At 42.1% G+C, this 20,677-nt stretch overlaps 1 protein-coding gene across 3 annotated transcripts in view; it reads left to right on the forward strand.

Moving 5' to 3' along the window:
* Window positions 1-20,677, forward strand: part of Pld1 (phospholipase D1) — a 121,713-nt gene that overhangs the window by 41,056 nt on the left and 59,980 nt on the right. For all 3 annotated transcript variants that reach the window (XM_042678906.1, XM_042678905.1, XM_042678907.1), the window contains exons 9-13: window positions 5,050-5,202; window positions 7,259-7,408; window positions 8,672-8,755; window positions 16,966-17,047; window positions 19,270-19,380. In XM_042678906.1, the coding sequence (XP_042534840.1) occupies window positions 5,050-5,202; window positions 7,259-7,408; window positions 8,672-8,755; window positions 16,966-17,047; window positions 19,270-19,380 (580 nt within the window). The remainder of the gene's footprint in view (window positions 1-5,049; window positions 5,203-7,258; window positions 7,409-8,671; window positions 8,756-16,965; window positions 17,048-19,269; window positions 19,381-20,677) is intronic.

Consider the following 20,677-nt stretch of genomic DNA (forward strand, 5'->3'; position numbering starts at 1 on the left):
TCTTCAGCATGTTCTGAGCCGTCTCCTAAAGCAGTCCAGCAGGAAGGTGACTTTAACACCACCCACAGCACTTCCTTGCCTCCTCCAGCCTCCACCTCCCTGCTAGCTCCTGATGAGCTGCTGGAGACATCTCAGCCTCATTCCAGCTTACCTCAGGGGCACCCCACCGCTAAGCAGCCACTCAGGAAACAGAAAGAAGCCTTGGTGGTGAATTGGGTCATTCATGGGTGTCTTATAGCCATTGTGCAAGCCAGATCCCACTCTCCCAGAGCTCGGCAGGAAGGAAGTTGATAAAAATCCCAAGAGTGATGAAAGCTTTGGAAGAAAAATGGCTGCAGGCTAGTGAACACACAATTAAGGAAAAGCTGTACAAGGAAAAGCTTCTTTTTGTAAGGGCACTGGGATTTGAACTCAGGGCCTTATTCTTGCTAGGCAGGCATTCTACCACTTGAGCTGTACCTTCAGCTCTCTTTTTATGCTTTAGTTATTTTTTTATATAGGATCTCACATTTTTGTCTGGAACAAACCTGGGACCACAATCCTCCTATTTAGCCTCCTATTTATGTCACACTGTGCCCAACTTGGGTGAGACGGGTTATGCTAACTTTTTTTCTGTGGATCCTTCCTGTCTCCTTCTCTTGAAATAGTTGGGATTACAGGCATGAGCTACTACACCAGGCCAAGGAAAGGCTCCAGGAGGAGCTGACTCTTGAGTTATAACTTCTGCGAGAAATAGGAGCAGGGAAAGCAAGGGAAAGACTTGGCTATCTAGAAGAAATATGCCCTTTAAAAAACTTTATGTTAAATCATGTTTCAACCAGGACGATAAAAAAAATAATCCTTCCTACAAGGAAATGCATCATATTTTAAATTGTGTCAATCTGTGAAAATTAAAGCCTTGCGTCCATATTCATCAATCTGGAATCACATTTGATGGATTTCAAATATCATATAAATGGTAACGTTTAGCTGACAAGATTAGTTTAGGAAGTTTCTCATTGTAGCAGACTATCCATGCCTAAGTGGGATTTACTTTAAAAAATATGTTTATTAGCCGGGCGCTGGTGGCTCACGCCTGTAATCCTAGCTACTCAGGAGGCTGAGATCTGAGGATCGCGGTTCAAAGCCAGCCCGGGCAGGAGAGACCGTGAGACTCCTATCTCCAATAAACCACCAGAAAACCGGAAGTGGCGCTGTAGCTCAAGTGGTTGGGCACTCGCCTTGAGCTGAAGAGCTGAGGGACAGAGCCCAGGCCCAGAGTTCAAGCCCCACGACCAACAACAACAACAAAAAATATGTTTATTATCTTTAGATAGTTGTACAAAGGAATTGCCATTCAAGGATGCAGGTTATGAATACAGTGTATCTTGATCACAGCTTTCAGTAATCTCACCCACCCTTCCCAACTCACCCCTTCCCTTATTTTTCTCAATTTCATGGTATCAAAAACTCATGTCTGCACAAATGGCCCTGTCCTCCCTTTCTTTATATGCCCATTTTTTTTTAATACTTATTTTGTTAGGATTTACTTTCTTTTTTTTTTTGGTGAGTCTTGGGGCTTGAACTCAAGGCCTGGGTGCTGTCCCTGAGCTTTTTCACTCAAAGCTAGCACTCTACCACTTAGAGCCACAGGGCCACTTCCAGTTTTCTGGTGGTTTATTGGAGATGAGTCCCTCAGACTTTCCTGCCCAGGCTGGCTTTGAACCACAATCCTCAGATCTCAGCCTCCTGAGTAGCTAGGATTACAGGTGTGAACTACTGGTGCCTGGCTTGGGATTCACTTTCAAAGGTGACTTTCACAGCTCTCTTTTGTCTTATGTGAGACAGAAAGCTACCTGATCCCTTGTTTATCCTGGCTTGACACATGGAGATAAAGCAAACAGAGCTGTTAAACTCCAACTCCCTTTAAGAGCCGTCCTGTCCCCAGGGCAAGTAGAAAGAAAACCCTAAAACACAATCTTTGGAAACACTTTCTCCCACGGTGTCCAACATCTGCTCTAAGAGCAAATTCTCTGCCCTTGGCCATAGACTAGAAGTTGAATTTCTCAGCTCAAATAATGCTTTAAGGGAGAGAACTGCGGAGATGTTAAGAAATGCATTTCTGAACATGTTAGGCAGTGACCGTGTTTAAATACTGTCGTCCACACTGTGACGCATTACAGCAACCACTACTTACAGGGGATGGAGGACCATGTTTGGAGGTTGGCAGTGGTCTCCTATACAGAGATGTTTAAGCTAAGGCTCTGATCAGCAATATCAGAGCCCCTGTGGGCTGATCTGGAAGGAATGTTCTAGACAGAAGCACAGCAAATGTGAAAGCTAAAAAGTGAGCAGGCTTGGCAAGTCTGAAGCACAGTGGGAGAGAACAGCAGGGGAGTTAGCTGAAGAAAGGGCCCAGCTGGGACTGGAGCCTGGGGAGGTGGACCCCAGGGCAAGAGCTCCAGTCCTCTGCCTCCTGTTAAAGAGGCTCCTCAGGAGGCTGAGATGTGGAGGACTGTGGTTTAAAACCAGCTTGAGGAAGAAAAGTTTGCAAGACTGGATCACCATGACAAAAAGGAGGCATGGTTCACGTGGAAAGGGTGCCAGCTGTGAGAAAACAAGCCGAGTGAGTGCATGAGACCCTGAGTTCAAGTCCTAGTACAAATCAAGAAAGGAAGGAAGGAAGGAAGGAAGGAAGGAAGGAAGGAAGGAAGGAAGGAAGAAAGGAAGGAAGGAAGGAAGGAAGGAAGGAAGGAAGGAAGGAAGGAAGAAAGAAAGAAAAATTATTGACCAAAAAACAAGGGGAGGGCAAGCATGAAAAGAGTTTCACAAATGGCATTCCAGCCTGCCCACATTGGGGGAGCAGGGGAGCTTCCATTTAGGGTACAACTCACCTGTGGAGTTGAGCCTTGCTTGGGCAGAATGCATTCATTTTATTTCCGTTACTGGAGTCTCCGTGTGAATGAGAGCAAAGCTCCCCATTCTGACAGGTGGACACAGCCTGCTTCCTGCTCCCCCTTACCCCACTGCTGAGCCTCAATAGCAGGTACCATGCACCCTGCACACCCGCACAAGGACACCTGTGTGCTTCTTCTACCTAAGGACGTGTTCTGCTGCCCTTGGCCCTGGGATTACGCCAGGAGCCTGGGTCTCTGGAATATTTCTCCTATCTGTTTTGCAGTACCCATGCTGGGCGCGCTTGGTCCAAGCTCTAGCTGATGGCATTCACATCCCCTTGACTTCCACACAGGCAAAGCTGCATGTCCAGCGTGTTTGACATAGCTCCCAGGCTGTTAGCTGCCAGTATGGCTTCCAGAGCCCATGCCCCTTCCTGGTCAGCAGTGTAACACAGCAATGCCAGACAGCCGAGCCAGGGTTACAATGTCTGCTCTCTGGATTGCACCACAGGCCAGACAAAAGAGGGAACTTTCCTATAAATGGGGTTCCATCTTGTCTTTTTGCCTCAGCCAAGTTTGCTCAGCTGTAGCTACATGTCTGAGCCACTTTAGTGGCTCATCCCTATAATCCTAGCTACTCAGGAGGCTGAGATCTGAAGATCACAGATGCAAGCCAACATGGGCAGACAAATTCAAGAGACTTTGCAATCAGCCAACAAAAGGCTGAAAGTGGAGGTGCGGCTCAAGTAGCAGAGTATAAGCCTGGAGGGAGAGAAGCAAGAGAGAGCAAAAGGCCCTGAGTTCAAGCCCCAGTTCCTGCTCTATCACATGCAGTTACCCAGAGTGCTTTGCTCTATCAGATGGGTCACATCATGCCTTTCATTGCTTTATTCCATTCTGAGTGGGTTCATTGGACCAGCATGCAGTGACAGGCAGTGGGAAATACATGGTGTCTTTCCATCTGATAAATATGGCATTGGCATGCCAAGTGATGCAAGCACACACTGTAATCCGCTCCTGTCTCTTCTTTCTTGCTCTCCCCATGATAAGTGTGAACCTGCCACCTTTATCTTTACTGCTCAGAAAGTGGGTGCTAGCCCAGTCAACAACCATGAACTTGCTAGAAATTCTCTGAGATTGGGGTACCAATCTGTACCAAGCCCTCTTCCCCTTCATCCTTTCTAAAGCAGAGACTCATTGGGATGTTCATCCTTGGTGCCAGCCTGTGCCTACCCTCACTGAGTTGTCACTATAAAGCACAGTAATGTATGCTTGTTCTGCTAATATTTATCAAAGGTCTCCCCTCCTCCTGCTCGTGCTCCTCCTCCTCCTCCTCCTCTTCCTCCTCCTCCTTCTTCATTTTTTAACCAGTCTTGGGGCTTGAACTCAGCACCTGGGTGTTATCCTTGAGCTTTTTGATTTTGTTCAGGGCTCGTGCTCTACCACTTGAACCACAGCTCTACCTTCTGGGATTTTTGCCAGTTAATTGGAGATAAGAGTCTTAAAGACTTTCCTGCCTAAGCTGGCTTTGAACTGTGATCCTCAGATCTCAGCTTCCTTGAGTAGCTAGGATGACAGCCATGAGCTACCAGTGCCCAGCTTCTCAACATTTCTTAAACCACAACTAATGTGTAAGGAACAATAGACAATGTGAAACACTGGTTGCTGGCTTGGTCTTGTAAGTGGGAATTTCTCTTTAGATCAATAAATGTGTTTGCCTCTTCCATGATAGTGAATGTTAGTCAACAGCAACCTAATGTATCCTTCTAAGGCTGGGGTCCTCTGTCCACCACCAGACTCATGCCCATGCCAGGGCTGCATCCTTAGAGGCTGACGAACTAATGAGCTGTGTTGAATAATGTACTGTCAATTCTTGGTGAAAGATAGTAGAAATGGTGTAGTGGTATTTGCGTTCATGGTAATGCTACTTTTCTCCCTTCACTCTCCATTTTCTCTGCCTTCTTTTCCTTGCCTCTTTTCCTTCTATTTCAATACTTCACACATGCTCAGTAAGCACCCTACCACTGAGCCACATCCCCAGCCATTGTTTCTTAGTGATTTTTAAACAATAAATCCCCATGTAAAACAGAGCACTGTTCTAGTACACTGTCTGCTAGTGTCATAACCATTTATTCTTGCAGGTTCACATAAAATGTCTGTCCCCCTCATGCAGGTGGCTGATAGTGAAAGATTCCTTCTTACTCTACATGAAACCCGACAGCGGGGCCATCGCCTTTGTCCTGCTGGTGGACAAGGAGTTCCAGATCAAGGTGGGGCGGAAGGAGACAGAAACCAAGTACGGCGTTCGAATCGATAATCTTTCAAGGTAGAAATGCCAGATATTAAAGAAAATATTCCTGTCAAAGTCTCTTAAAAACAGAGGTTTTCTTTCAGCTTTAAGGGAGAAGAGAGTTGAATAAATATTAGAAAATTGTTGTTTAGAACACATCCTGAATCAGAAGTGAGGAAATATATGTGTGTGTATATACACATATATATGTGTGTGTATATATATATGCGTATATAAATGTATATGCAGGAAAGCAAGACGTGTGTGTGTGTGTGTGTGTGTGTGTGTGTGTGTATATGTGTACAAATATGACATGTCTTGTTTTTCTGCACTGGTAGTTGAACCCTGGGCCTTCTATGCGTTAGGCAAGTGCTGTATCGGCTGAGCCCTTGCTTTTTCTGAGATAAGGTCTCATTATGTATCTCAGGCTGACTTAAAATTTGGGATCTTACCACCTCAGCCTCCTGAGTGCTGAGATTACAGATGTACCCCACCCCAACTGGCTTCCTTGAATATATTTGTAAGAATGGAGTACCATTTATATAACACAGTCAGAATTAATGACTCTGCATGTCAATACTTTAACAAAACATTCTACTCCATTTACCAGTTTACCAAAGTAGCCAAAAAAGTAATCATTTATGGTATAAAAATAATAAAATTTTCATTTATAAATCAATAAATATCCAATAATAATTTTTTTAATCTAAAAAGTGATTTACAGAAATCCTGTTTATATATAGATTTTTGAGAAAAAATACTCAAGTTCAAATATACACTTGAGTATTATAGTTATTTATATGTTATATTTTACTCTTATGTGCATGTGTGTTGATATGTTTCGTTCTGGAAGATAGTAATCATGCCCTGTATACGTGTGTGTGTGTGTGTGTGTGTGTGTGTGTGTGTGTGTACTTGCATTCATCTCTATATCTCATGTATATGAATTTATATCATTTCTCTTTACACAGTTTATACAAAGATACATATGTCATCACTAATGCATGCTGTATGGCTGTGGATATCAAGATCCTGTTTCTCTATGAGAAGGGAATATTTCAGATTGTTATTGGAAGCACCATGATGCTGCTATTCAGCCTCGGGCTGGCCCCTATCTCCTGCTTTCCACAGGCCCACAAGGGCTGGGCCACATTCACATTGGTCCCCATAACTCTCCCTTTCCCCTCCCTCTCTTTCTTGTATGAGCTTCATGGCCAAATGGATCTGTTCCAGGCTAGGTTTCCCAGTCTCCTCCTGGGTTTCCCCAGACTCCTTCCTGGCACATGCACTCCAACAACTCCAGGGGTAATTCAAGGCCCCATATCTCTGCTTTATTTGCAACTTCTTCCCAGTACATCCTGGCCTCTTCATCCTGGCTCCCCAGCTTCCAAGGTTGGAGCTGTCTCCTCCCTTCCCCCCAATGGGGTCCCATTTGTTAGGATTACATGTGTGGGCTACTCTACCTGGCCTCCTGTAATCTATTCTAAAATTTGTTTTCAGCTGTTTATTAATTTTCAAGTTTAGTTATTTGTGCCAGAAAAACACAAACTTGTTTATACCCGAGGGAGTCAGTCACCCATGCTGGGCTTGTTTTTCTTCTCTCTGTCATTTGTGGATCTGCCCCAGCCCTACAGCTGGCTCCTTCACTGGAACAAGATGGCTGCCTGCCTCTTAGCTTCACACCATATGCAGTAGCTGAGATAGTGCTATTTTCCTTCCCAATTTCTGTGCAAGTCCTCTGAGGTTCTCTCTAGTTGGAATTGACTCATGATCTTCTAAAACCTGCTCTGGGATCAGAGGGATGAACTATGGCATTTTCTTAGCTTTTGGAGGACTTAGCAAGGAGAAGAAATGACTCTCCTAAACCATAATCAGGATGGTCTCTCCAGATGCCCAGGGATGGACTTCAATTCGTTTGCTATGGTTCCAAATCAAACAGGGCATGCTCAATGACACAGTAACCACTTGGCCCACATTTTGCCTTTGATGTTATTAATGCTGATCAGCATACATTAGTTAGGCAGGGGGTGGATTTCATCATGACATTTCCACACACACTTACAATGTTGTACCACTTTCCCTTTCATTAAAGGACACTTATTTTAAAATGCAACAGCTACCGACACGCTCGGTGGTGGGGAGGGGCCATAGAAGAGTTCATCCAGAAACACGGCACCAACTTTCTCAAAGATCACCGATTTGGATCTTATGCAGCCATCCAGGAGAACACATTAGCCAAATGGTAAGGGGCTCTTTCTCCTGGGCTCACCAGGGGTCCACGGGAGCCATCTGAAGTCACAGGGGTATAAATTCACGTGGAATCCACTTTCAAAACCCTGAGGAGATTGTATCAAACAAGGTTTGCATGGAGGCCATCCTGGAGCTGAGGACATGTGACTGAAGAGTCATTTCCCTAATTTTGTTTGTAAGGTTTTTCACTGTGAATGTAGCTACTTTAAAGTTAGTGCTAATTTCATATTGTTTTTTAGTGATATAAAGTGAAAGCTCGTTACCCATAATTTGGGGAATTGAATTTACTTCCTACTATGTCTCCCCCCCCCCCCCCCTGTGCTTTTTTGCTCAAGACTACTGATCTGTAACTTGAGTCACATTTCTACTTCCAGCTTTTTTGTTGTTGTTGTTGTCAGTTGTGGAGCTTGAACTCAGGGTCTGGTCACTGTACTTTAGCTCTTTCTGCTCAAGGTCGATACTCTATCACTTAGAGCCACAGCCCCACCTCCGGTTTTCTGGTGGTTAATTGGACATAAGAGTCTCACAGACTTTCCTGCCTGGGCTGGCTTTGAACCGGAATCCTCAGATCTCAGCCTCCTGAGTAGCTAGGATCACAGGCATGAGCCACCAGTGCCCAGCTTCTGTATTATTTTTGGTAGTTAATTGAAGATAAAAGTCTCACAGACATTTCTATCTGGGTTGACTTCAACCCTGATCCTCAGATTTCAGCCTCCTGAGTAGCTTAGCTAGGAGTTAGGAACCACTGGCCCCTGGCACCATATTTTATTATGGGACTGAAGTTTGAACTTGCTTGGCTTGCCTACTCAGAGCTGGCTCTACCACTTAAGCCAAACCTGTAGCCAGAGTTTTTGCTGGTTAACGTAAGAGAGTCTCTTGCTGAGATGTTTCTTTCAAATAAAAATCATACCAAGCCTGTCTGCCATGGATGAAAATCTGTTTTTCAGTTCCAAACGTTCAATAGGATAGGAGAATTCATCTGTCCCCTCTGATAATGAGGCTCAGTCCATTTGTTCTCTGAGAAGAGAAGAATTAGGTTGCTCATGTCTCTCTGCCTTCTGCCCTTCCTAGGTGATAGGCAGAATGGTGTGTTTTTAATTTTAACTTTCCTTTTGCACATGAGCAAAAACCTGACGATGCTATAGATCAGACAGTGTCGTTTATGTCTTGTTTTACTGTAGGGTATGCTCATTTTCATTTTGCTTTGTTGAACAAAATCATCCAAAAACAGAATCCCCAACCCTGTGTCTTTCAGGTATGTTAACGCCAAGGGATATTTTGAAGACGTGGCAAATGCAATGGAAGAAGCCAGCGAGGAGATATTTATCACAGACTGGTGGTTAGTATTCACCCAAGAAAATGAATTGTCTATATTTACAATTGACCAAGGTGCCATGTTCATTCAGAACCCTTCATCATGAAAACTAGTGGGGCCCACAGATTGTTTGACCCAGGTCACAACCAACTACTTACAGCCTCCAATATTCAAACAAACTCGGCCTCTAAACATATAATCTTATAATATTTAGCTTGAATGACCTCATCTTTACCTTTCTGGTTGGAAGCAGATACCCATGTGCTTGCTTATCGTAGTGGATACTAGCCAGTTCTAGGTGTTGCTATGGAGAGGACAGAAGCTGATGCTCCTTGGGGGTCTCTCCTCTGTGCATGTTTGTCATCTGGTCCAGTGACCACACTTCTGGTTGTCTCTCTGCAGTTGAAATCTTTCATTTGTCTGTTACAATTCAAATGTCTTCGGTAATGACCAGGCCCAGCCAACTCTTCTGGTGATAACTCAGATTTTAACTTTTAGACCCTCTTTAAGATCATCTGTGGAAGTGATATTGCTTACTAAAGCCATGGACCTAAAGTTCCCTGGCTCTTTGAAATTTTTGCTCTTAAAGTTTGTGAGAATATTGTAATGTGGCTTGAGTTCCCATCTGCCTGGACAGTTAAGACCCATTGTAGGGACTAAAAGTGTCCAGATGAAATGGAAGTATCTAAAATATGATTTCTTTCTGGGATCTTCTTAGTTGCCTGAAATGCTCTTTCTTTGTCTGTAGCCTATTTCCTTCCAAATATGATCTTACAGATGAAATTTGGAAATAGCATTGTAATTTATTTTCTTTTAACTATAGAAGATAGAGGTTGAGGAAATAATAGGGAGGTGAACTGATTTTTCATGGGTTTTCTTTTTTTTTTATTGTAACAATACTGTACAGAGGGGTTACAATTACATGGGCAAGATAATGAGTACATTTCTTATCAAGCATTGTAGCCTCCTCCTTTGTCTCCCCTTCCCAACCCATTGGGTGGGGAGGCCCACTCCCCCCACCGCCCCCCACCCAATCCTCCTTCCCCACCCCTGCCAAAGTTGTAAAGTTCGTTTTTGACATAACGACTTGTACATCTCATTGTTGCAATGGGTCCACCTGTATCCCTGTTTTAACGATTTGTTTTTTCCCTTCCCCTCCACAAATTATACCAACATCATATACAGTGAAAGCAGGGTTATACTGTGGGGGAGGGACATACAAAGCAACAAAAAAATATCTTATAAATGTGTTAGAAACAATCACATGAAAGAAAAAAAAAAACATTTGAATACATATCTTAGGTTTCATTTCCCTAACATCAACTTATCTGACCTTTTCTGCTTGACTCACTCACGTGGAGTAATTCCTGAATGGTCTTCCATCTTGCCACTATGGGAGTGGTCCTGTGCACTGTAGGGTGCTTAGCAACTCCTTCCCCACCCCCATTGCTGGCGCCAGAGAGAAAGCCCATTGTCTCTTGTCCTCATCCCTGGAGTAGAGGAGGGTCCTGCAGCAGCAGCAGCATCTATAGTGACTAGATAAGGAGGGCATGTCCCTGATGCTCCTGTGATGCTAAACTTAGTCCTGGTCTTCATATCCTGGTCCAAGTTTGTCTTTTCACTTACTACAAAGGAATATGGCTTCGCACTTAGAAGGTTTGTGTTGATGCTGTTGAATATATTTGAAACACAAGGCAATAAAAAGTCAATCTTAATGCAGCACTATATCCCTAAGAATATTTTTTGCAAGTTTGGCAAATGTGGGTGTGTGTGTAAGAGAAGAGAGAGAGAGAAAAACAGAGATAGAATGTTTTTTTTTCCCAAGCCAATAATCTTTTATGCTTTTTGCAAGAAAATAATATCCCTTTTGAAGACAATAAACACTGAAACATAGACATAAGCAAATATATAAAGAGATGGAACCTACAATGATATTTTTCTTAACACTCAACAAGAGACTGAATCGGATGATTTCTATTTATTACTGCACTTGGATAACCTCTCACTACATTTAGGTCTGAAATGAAATCTTCATGGTGTGCACTAGCACTTTATTGGTTTTATTTGGTATCAGCAGCCTGTCTTCATGATGGCACATGAATGCTCTTTAACTTTTTTGGAAATATATGGTCACATTTTTTTCTCTTCTTCCTCCTCCTTTCCATGTTCAGAATTTCTTTATGGCGTAGGTACTAGGGAATGAACTATGAGCATTGTGCTCTCACTTAGGTTTTTTGCTCATTGCTGGCATCTGCTACCTGAATTATGCCTCCACTTCCAGCTTTCTGCTGATTAATTGGAGGCCTGGGCTGGCTTCGAACTAGGATCTTCAGATCTCAGTTTCCTGAGTAGCTAGGATTACAGGCTTGAGTCACCAGTACCTAGTACCGTTTGATCTTTTTACGTATGGGGTTGTTTGTCTTTTCAGTTGTTGGATATCTTTATATATTGTAATTAAAAGTAACTGTTCTATTACCTTTTAGCTTTCATGATTTCTGATAAGAAATGTGCAGTCACTTAGTGATTGACCCCCCTCCTAAACAATATGTTGTTTTTCTCCTGAGTGCTTTCAAATGCGCCTGCTGTTTAATTTACATTCAGTTTGGTTATATATTTGAATTTATTCTGCTTGAGGTACTTTGAGCACTGGTTGTGGTTGTAATTTTATGTCTTTAGCCAAATTTGAGTAATTCTCACCATTATTTCTTCAGATTTTTTTGTGTTTTCTTCTTTTCCTTCTTCTGCAACTCTAATAACACATTTTAAAAGTGTTGTTTTTGAAAATTTGTTTTGCTTGTTAAATACAGTTCCACAGTCTATGAGGCCCTATTCATTAAGAAATATCTTGTTGTTTAGAGTGAACAATTTCCATTTGTCTATTTTCAAATTTACTGCTGAATTCTTCTATTATCTTTATTGTAGTAATAGATACCCACTGAGCAGTGGATTTTTCCATTTTGAAATTTTCATTTTGAAATTTTCTTCTCTTAGTAGCTTCTGTTTTTTTATGGAGACTTATTTTCTGGTCATTTCATGAGTGTTTCCCTTATTTTTAACATTGTTTCATCTAAAAGAAAATTAAACTAGATAAACATCCAGCTTGCTGTTGACATCTGCTTCCTCGTGATTTCTGCAGTAATTTGGTACTTTAGAAAATTTTAATATTATAACTCTTAGTATTGTTGGAATCTAATGTTACTTTTGTTTTGGTCAGCATTTGGCTTATTTGGGTTTAGGCAGAAAGTTTAACCCAGCCCACCAGGGGTGTGGTTTTAATGTAACTTGTGGGTTTTTACTTTTTTTGTTTTTGTCTCTGCTGTGGTGGTCTGATCTGTTGTACATACACTGCACCACCTAGCGGCCACACTGAACCCAGGTGCTCAGCTTCCTAAACTCTTAGGATCCAGTGGACAGCTTGTGCTAAGTCAGAAGATGATAAGCACCTTTTTGAAGTTGCTTTTCTGGACTCCACCACCCTCTATGATCTCTCAGTATCTCTCTACTTCCCTGTAGCTCCTCATTTCAGTATTGTTTAGAGAGGTGAGTTTGATTTAACCAGCTCTGCACCACTGGGAAGAGCCAGCTTGAGCACACACATCACACTTCGTTCCATCTGGTGCAAAGTTCCCTTCAGAGAGAGAGAGGAAGGGAGGGAGGGAGGGAGAGGGAGAGGGAGGGAGACTGTCAGCACAAAACACCCATCTCCCTCATCAAGCCCAAGCCAGAGGAATTCTAGAGTTTTCTCTGTGCCAATCTTATTTTGAAGTGTTGTCCAGGCCACAGAACTAAAGAAAGAAAAGCAGTCTATATGCCATTCAGTCTATACACTTCTGGGTCTGGGTTTCTTTTTCAGTATTGAGCCTTTCAATTGAACAATATACATTCCGCTATTTATTTAGATCTTACTTCATTTTTCTCAGTACTGTACATTTCTGTGTAGTGATCTTATGCAAATGTTGTGAAATTTGTCACTAAGTACTTCGTCCCTTTCATATAGTTGTGATACTTTAGACTTCATTTTCTTGTCAGTCACTGAGAGCATAAATAACTAAACATATAGTTAACCTTTGTATATGAATCACATATTTTGCTAAATTCACTTATTCATTCTAGCTGTCATGTTTGTACCTTCCTTAGGAATTTTTTCCATCTATGATCATGTAACCTATGACTAAAGACTATTTAGCTTCTTCTTTTCAAAGTGACATGCTTTGTATTTTATTTTCTTGCCTTACCACATTGGCCAGAGCCATAGGGATAATGTTGAATAGAATTTGTAATATAGATCTCCATGTACTATTCCAAGAATTATAAGGAAAGCATTCAGGGCTTTATAACATATGTAATGTGAGAGGCATTTTTTATAGATGCCTTTTACTGAGACAATTTATTTCTACTTACGATTTGTTATGTTTTTATTTTGAATGGCAATTGGATTTTGTCAGTTTTTCCTTCACTGTTTGAACTGGTCTTTTCTTTTTTTTCTCTCTCTAATTTTCCCTCCCAATGTGGTAAATTATATTGATTGTTTTAAACTCTTAGACCTACCTCACATTCCTAAAATAATCCTACTTGACCATGGTCTGTTGTCCTATTGATCAGCTTCTAGGTTTTGGTCAAGATTTTCACTTTGCTGTTTACCAGGGATAGTGTGTTTCTCTCTTCCTGCATTGTCTTTTAGCAGCTGGAGTGGCCTCATTAGCTGAGTAAATGTTAACAGAGTTAGTAAATGTTCTCTCTCCTTTATTTTCTGAAAGTGTTTGGGTAAGATCAACATTCCTTCCTTAAATATTTGAAAATTTTCGTCTGTTAAGTGTCAGGGCCTGTAATGTCCTTTGTGGAAAACTTTAAATTATGAATGATTTGGGTTTTTAATAGATATGTAGGGTTCATCAGAGTTTCTATTTTCATTCCCATTTTAGAAACTGTTTTTTTCAAAGACTTGTCCATTTTATCTAAATTATCACAAATACTGCTATAGTAATTTATAATGTTTATTATCCATTTAATATTATTTTCATGTTTGTTAATGTCTATAAGCCTTATAGTAATTTCTTGTCCTTTTATTTTATCACATGGCTAATTTATGCTTCTTTTTTAAAACAACAATATCAGCTAGGCACCAGTGGCTCATGCCTGCAATCTTAGCTGCTCAGGAGACTGAGGTCTGAGGATCAAAGCCATCCTGGGGAGAAAAGTTCATGAGACTCTTATCTCTGATTAAGGACCAAAAAAAGCTGTAGTTCAAGTGGTATAGCACCAGCCTTGGTAACAAAAGCTCAGTGACAGTGCCCTGGCCCAGAGTTCATACCCCACGATTGGCACCAGGGTGTGGGGGGGAGGGGGTGGCTGGAAACAGTAACAACTTATTAGAGCTTTTCTTGTGTTAGTTATTTTTAGAACTTTGCACTTTTTGCCTGGGCTAGTTTGATCTCTGCCTCCTAAGTAACTGAGTTTTCAGGTATGTGCCACCATACCTGGCCCATCTCTCTTGTTCTTTGTTTCCATTTTTAGCTCGTTTCCATTTTAGTTCTTATTAGTCTCTTCCATCTCACTTTTTAGTGTAATTGCTTCATTTTCTATTGACTTAAATAAGAGCCCTGCTCTGGTTATTGGTTTTAAATATTTTATTTCTTCATAAAAATATTTAAAGCTATAGGACCTTCTACAGGGTGAATTTACATAAAGGCATATATTAACATCTGTGGTCTCTGAAATTCAGATATATCCTGTATTCAATAACATCTCCCAGATATCATTTCTATAACTGTTTCTTAATGATACACAGTAATGTTGCATCTGAGGATTACTGGTGTTCATGGTCTAGTAAAATGTCATAGCAGATCATTCTTTTAACCTTGTTTATTAATAAAAACTGTCTTGATATATTATAGCCAGAGAGTCATTACTGTCTTCCCCTGCCATGTGGCCACTAATTACACTTTGTGTAGAGCTCAAGTATCCTTCTTCTGTCTTTTCCTGCATTCTAAAATTTATGACTATTTGAGACCTCTCTTCCACTCTTTCAAAATATCCAGTAGAATATCCTGCTCCCAAGTGAGTTGTAGAAAAAAACTATTAAAACATCCCCTCAAATTGAAGCTGCCTCATGCATAATTAATGTGTATATCAAAACGGCTTGTGATGGCTCCCACCTCTAGTCCTAGCTACTCAGGAGGCTGAGCTCTGATTGTGGTTCAAAACTAGGCTGGGAAGGAAAGTCCATGAGCCTCTTATCTCCAATAAACTACAAAAAGCTGGAAATGGAGCTGTGGCTCAAGTGGTAGAGCACTAGCCTTGCTGGCCAAAATAAAAAAAAAAAAGATTTGTAGTAACCATGCACTGGTAGCTCATATCTATAATCCTAACTTCTCAGTAGACAGAACTGAAGATCTTCCCCACAGTCAGATAACTCTGAGAGACTCTTATTTCCAATTAACCAGCAAAAAGCCAGGAATGGAGCTGTGGCTCAAGTGGTAGAGCCCTCACTAGCTATGAGTGCAAATTCTGAGCAAGAGCTCAAAGCCCTGAGTTCAGGCCCCAGAATTAGCTGCTATCTTTCACCTTCAGAGAGCCAAAGGTGCACCATGATGTTTTCCCTACTTAAAACTGATTTATTTTCATGTTCTTTGATCTTTCACCAGTTGCCGTGCGTCCTCTTGTTTGCCTATAATTGCCTCTTGGCTTTTTTCCTAATCGAAATGAAATGTATAATAAGCATTTTTGCTGTGTGGAATCCTCTCTTGCCTTAGTGGTCCTAGCCCATTCTGTTCCTTTAGAAACTTCATTTTTCAATTCTTTTCACTGAATGAAATAGAGCACAGTAATGGTTTCTTTCCATGTGTCTAGTTCCTGTGTGGAGAACTTCAGCAAGCAGGACACGGTTCCCACGGGAATTCTCTGGAGGCTTTCTTTAATCCTCCAGGCCTCAGATTTCAGAGAAGAGCTTGCTTTTACCCCCTGTTTGTGTTTCCTTCCCCACAGGGACCTTAAAGTGTGCATGTCACTCCCACCAAGTGGGAACCCAACTGCAGGGGAGAGGTGACTGACCTGTCCTCTTAGCTGCCTGTGGCCCCACTAGGGAACAAGAGCCCAGGGATTGCTCTTGCCTTTGGAGAGTTTCATGTGTCTGGGTCCCTCCTCCTTCCCTGTTCAGAGGGAGAGGCCCCCCCCTCCAGGCCCTGTAGACTCTGGGGCTGCTTTCTGATCACTTGAAGGAGGCTGGAACAGTGAGGATTTGTCTCAGTCACTGGAACAGCGCTGAAGGTTGGGGACATGACTAGTTTATTGCAGAGGACTCTGGTTTTTTCCCTGAGAACTTTCATGTGGCTGCTCCTCTTCAAGTGTCATGCAGCCTGATGCTGGAAGTGCCTTCTGCTGGTGTGGCATGCTTGTGCTCCTGCGCATATGTACTTGCAGTGGTGTGTGTGTGTGTGTGTGTGTGTGTGTGTGTGTGTGTGTGTGTGTGTGTGTGTGTGTGTGTGTGTGTGTTCCATTAAGAAGGAAAGTCCTTTCTGTTGTTGTTGACCATGGGGCTTGAACTCAGGGCCTGGGAGCCATCCCTGAGCTCTTTTGCTCAAGGCTAGTGCTCTAGCACTTTGAGTCACAGCTCCACTTCTGGTTTTCTTGTGGTTAGAAATGAGTCTCACAGACTTTCCTGCCTGGGCTGTCTTTTAACTGTGATCCTCAGATCTCAGCCTCCTGAGTAGCTAAGATTCTGGTCATGAGCCACCAGCAGCTGGCCAGGAAAATCTGTCTTACATACCTCATTGTCCAGGACCACCTCACCTTTGCTTTAGCTGCACAAGAGTCTAAGAAAGCTAGTATTTAGAATATACATATGCCTCATAGGAGACAGGCCTTAACAGCAATCATGGGAGTGTGGACACTGGGCTGGCAACCAGCAGTACTGCCATTTACATGTGTATAAAAGAGAAATTGAGGTAGGCTTTTATTTTTTATTTTATTTTTTTGGTGCTGAGGATTGAACCCAGGTTCACATAGATACTCTATACTCTATCACTGGGCTATACCCTCACTGAAATAAATGTTTTATATGGATAAAGTTCTGTTTTTTTTTTTTTCTTCCTTCATGTCCCATGGCAACTCCAGTAATCTACAATAAAGGTCACCTACCACAGTGGAGGGTGCCAATAGCATTTGCTGAGAAACTGTGATTGGTTTTGATGACACAGTAAAACATTTACAATTTTTACTTGGTTTTATGACTTCAGGCTGAGTCCAGAAATCTTCCTGAAACGACCTGTGGTTGAAGGAAATCGCTGGAGGCTGGACTGCATTCTTAAACGAAAAGCAGTAAGTGTTTTACTAACAAAAGCTATAATTTTTGAATGCTGCCTCTGAAGTCTCAACATTTTGCTTTAGAGTTTGGCAACAATCAGGATTATTACTGTTTCCTGGTTTGTTTGGTTCTACTGTTTTTCTTATTACTTTTGAGTGGATAAATACTTGAGGCTACCTAATTCGCAACATGAATTATATTACCATCTGTAATTTCTGCTCGATAGTTATGGCCAGTTAATTTTATAGGCCAATACTGGCAATAAAACTTCATCATTGAATAATAAACGGGGAAACAAGACAGAGACTTTTATTTTGTTCCTTATGTGATCACATGTGTAGGAGACAAATGGAACCCAGAGATGGGTGTCTGCTTGTTGGGATGTTGTGGGAGAAGGACAGAATCAAAGATGTCCCGGCTCCTTCGGGGCATGTCACAGTTAGAACGTGAAGTATTTCCTGTAGATTGTGAGCAAACACTGACTGTGGTCTTTTTGTAAGAAAAAGTAAATAATCACAGCCATGCAGGCTCTCCAGTGACAACATTTACATGGTTAGTGAATTCTGTTTAAATAATGGATCCTTGACTAAATTAAACTAAATAGACTAGATCTGGGTTATATTAATATTCATGTCTAATTAAAGAAATTAGATAGCGCTCAAATGCTGTTTCGGGCGGTGGGGGGTGGGGAGGGTTGTTTCGTTGTGATTATCCTTTTGATGGATTGTCTAATTTGTTTCCATTCACAAAATTGAACAATCCTGCAAAGCTTCATTCAGATAGTTAGAGGGTGGTAAGTGGGTATGCAGGGAGGGAGAGGCTGAGTCAGATGGAGGGATGCTGTGGGAGGAGGGGAGGGAGGGCTGCAGCAAGGTGAAGGGTGGGAGAGAGAATGAACCTAAGAGTGTTGATGAGGGGCTGGGAAGGTGGCTCAGTGGTAGAGCGCTTGCCTTGCATGCCTGAGGCCCTGGGTTCCATTCCTCAGCACCACATAAGCAAAAAAGAAAAAAGCCGGAAGTGGCGCTGTGGCTCAAGTGGTAGAGTGCTAGCCTTGAGCTGAAGAGCTGAGGGACAGTGCCCAGGCCTAGAGTTCAGGCCTCATGACCGGAACCCCCCCCCCCCCCCAAAAAAAAAAAGTGTTGATGAGTGGAAACAAGTTCAGTAGTAGCAAAAGTTAATTTTTTTTTTTTTTTGGTCAGTCATGGGGCTTGAACTCCGGGTCTGGGCCCTGTTCCTCAGCTCTTCAGCTCAAGGCTAGTGCTCTACCACTTGAGTCACAGTGCCACTTCTGGGTTTTTCTTTCCCCCCACAGGGACTATTTTGCCCTAGTTGGCTTTGAACCTCAATCCTCAGATCTCAGCTTCCTGAGTAGCTAGGTTTACAGGTGTGAGCCACTGGCACCCAGCTTAATTTTATTTTTTAGGACTGAAGATCGAACTCAAGATCCCATGCATGCTAGTCAAGTGCTGTCCTGCTGTTATAGTCTTTATATTCTTTTTAATAAATTTTTTTCCTCTTTTGATCCTGGGGAATATTCCTTAGGAATGTTCCCCAAAGCAGCACACGGTGTCATGGCCTTGGTTGGCCATTCATTTGATAAAATGCCGGCCAAGTGCTGGTGGCTTATGCCTGTAATCCTGTCTATGCAAGGGGCTGAGATCTCAGGATCTGAGTTCAAATAGACCCAGCCCAGGCAGGGAAGTTTGTAAGACTCTTATTTCTTAGGAAGCACCAAAAATCTAGAAGTGGAGGTGTGACTCAATTATATGCAAGTGAGGCCTTGAGGAGAAAAGCCAAGTGAAGGTATCAGGGGCCTGAGTTCAAGCCCTACTACCAGCTCACGTGCGTGCACGTGCGTGCGCACACACACACACACACACACACACACACACACAAGGAATGGAAGAGAGATAACTTATTTTTTGTTGGTTAGTTGAAGAGTCTTACATATTTTTCTGGCCAGGCTGGCTTTGAACTGCATCTTCAGATCTTAGCCTCCTAAGTAGTTAGGATGACAGGTGTGAGCCACCAGTTCCTAGCTTGAGAGATAATCTTCTATCTTTTGCATTTTCATGGGTCTTAATATATAGTCATGTATCACTCTTGGTGTTGCCTTTTGCATTAAATAGCCAGGTTATAGAAGAGAGGGAATCCAACACAGAGGAGGAGAAGATGGGGAAGTCATGGCTCCTTGGAGACGCTTATCCCTCCTCCCCTCTGTTTTCTCTTGGAACAGCAACAGGGAGTGCGGATCTTCATCATGCTTTATAAAGAGGTGGAGCTTGCACTTGGAATCAACAGTGAATATAGCAAGAAGGCGTTAATGAGGCTGCACCCCAACATAAAGGTATCTGCGCCCTTTCTGATGATGACCAACATTTCTTATTCTGTCTGAGTCTTTTTTAGGTTTGTCTTATTTCTGAGGACTCAATGCTATTTAGTCAAAAGTGAAAGATCACCAGAATGGATTATAAAATATAACCAATTAAAAATATGTGGTACCCATACTGTTTCATAGCACTCCAGACACAGATAGGGAAAAATGAAAGTTTGAAAATATATTCCATGCAGCTAGTTGTCCAAAGAGAGCAGAGTGATCAAACTAGTATCTGATAAAGTAAATGTTAAATCAAAAATAGATTACCACAGACACAAAGGACCTTATATATTAATAGGAGATTCAGTACAGCAAGATGATACAATAGTTATAAACATTGCTGTACCAAATAACAGATCACCACACTTTCTGAAGAGAAACAGAACCAAAGGGAGGAAAGGAATTCTGCAATAATAGTTGGAGACTTAAATACCGAGTTTTCCATGATGGATAACATAACAAGACAGAAAATATGTAGAGGAATACATCTCTTTTTTTTGGGGGGGGGGTCCGGTCGTGGGGCCTGAACTCTGGGCCTGGGCACTGTCCCTCAGCTCTTCAGCTCAGGGCTAGCACTACTACTTGAGCCACAGCGCCACTTCAGAGGAATACATCTCTACATTCTCCTCTTCCTCCTCCTCCTCCTCCCCCTCTTCCTCCTCCTCCTCCTCCCCTTCCTCCTTCTCCTGCTCCTCTTCGTCCTTCTCCTCCTCTTCACACAATAAGTCAACTTGATCTAACAGACATATGGAGAGTGTACTACTCAATAACTACACTCTCTCTCTCTCTCTCTCTCTCTCTCTCTCTCTCTCTCTCTCTCTCTCTCTCTCTCTCTCTTTCTTTCACACACACACACACACACACACACACACATTCTTCTCAAATGTGTGGGACAGTGGACATTTCTAGGAGATCCCGTTAGTCCAGAATTGAATCTTCCTGGAGTTTAGAAGGGAGAAATATATGAGCATCTCCAACCATAAGAGGAGGAAATCAGAAAAAAGACTTAGAAAATTCACAAAATTTGTCAAAATTAAATATGTTAAACAAGAAATAGACCAAAGAAGAAATCACAAGAACTTTTATCTTTAGACACAAATGATGGTTAAGTAAAATACCCAAACTTGGGAGACACAGCTCGAGAAGGGGAAGTTTATAGGAATAAATGCTGTGCTTGAGAAGAAGGAAGAGCTCAAAATAACAACCTAACTTTTTGGAATCTTCTTACTTCAAACCCTGTGAAAATTCAGAGAGTTGTGACTGGGTC

The sequence above is a fragment of the Dipodomys spectabilis genome, unplaced genomic scaffold, assembly GCF_019054845.1.
Source record: "Dipodomys spectabilis isolate Male_0828 unplaced genomic scaffold, ASM1905484v1 ptg000050l, whole genome shotgun sequence".
NCBI classification, from domain to species: Eukaryota; Metazoa; Chordata; class Mammalia; order Rodentia; family Heteromyidae; genus Dipodomys; species Dipodomys spectabilis.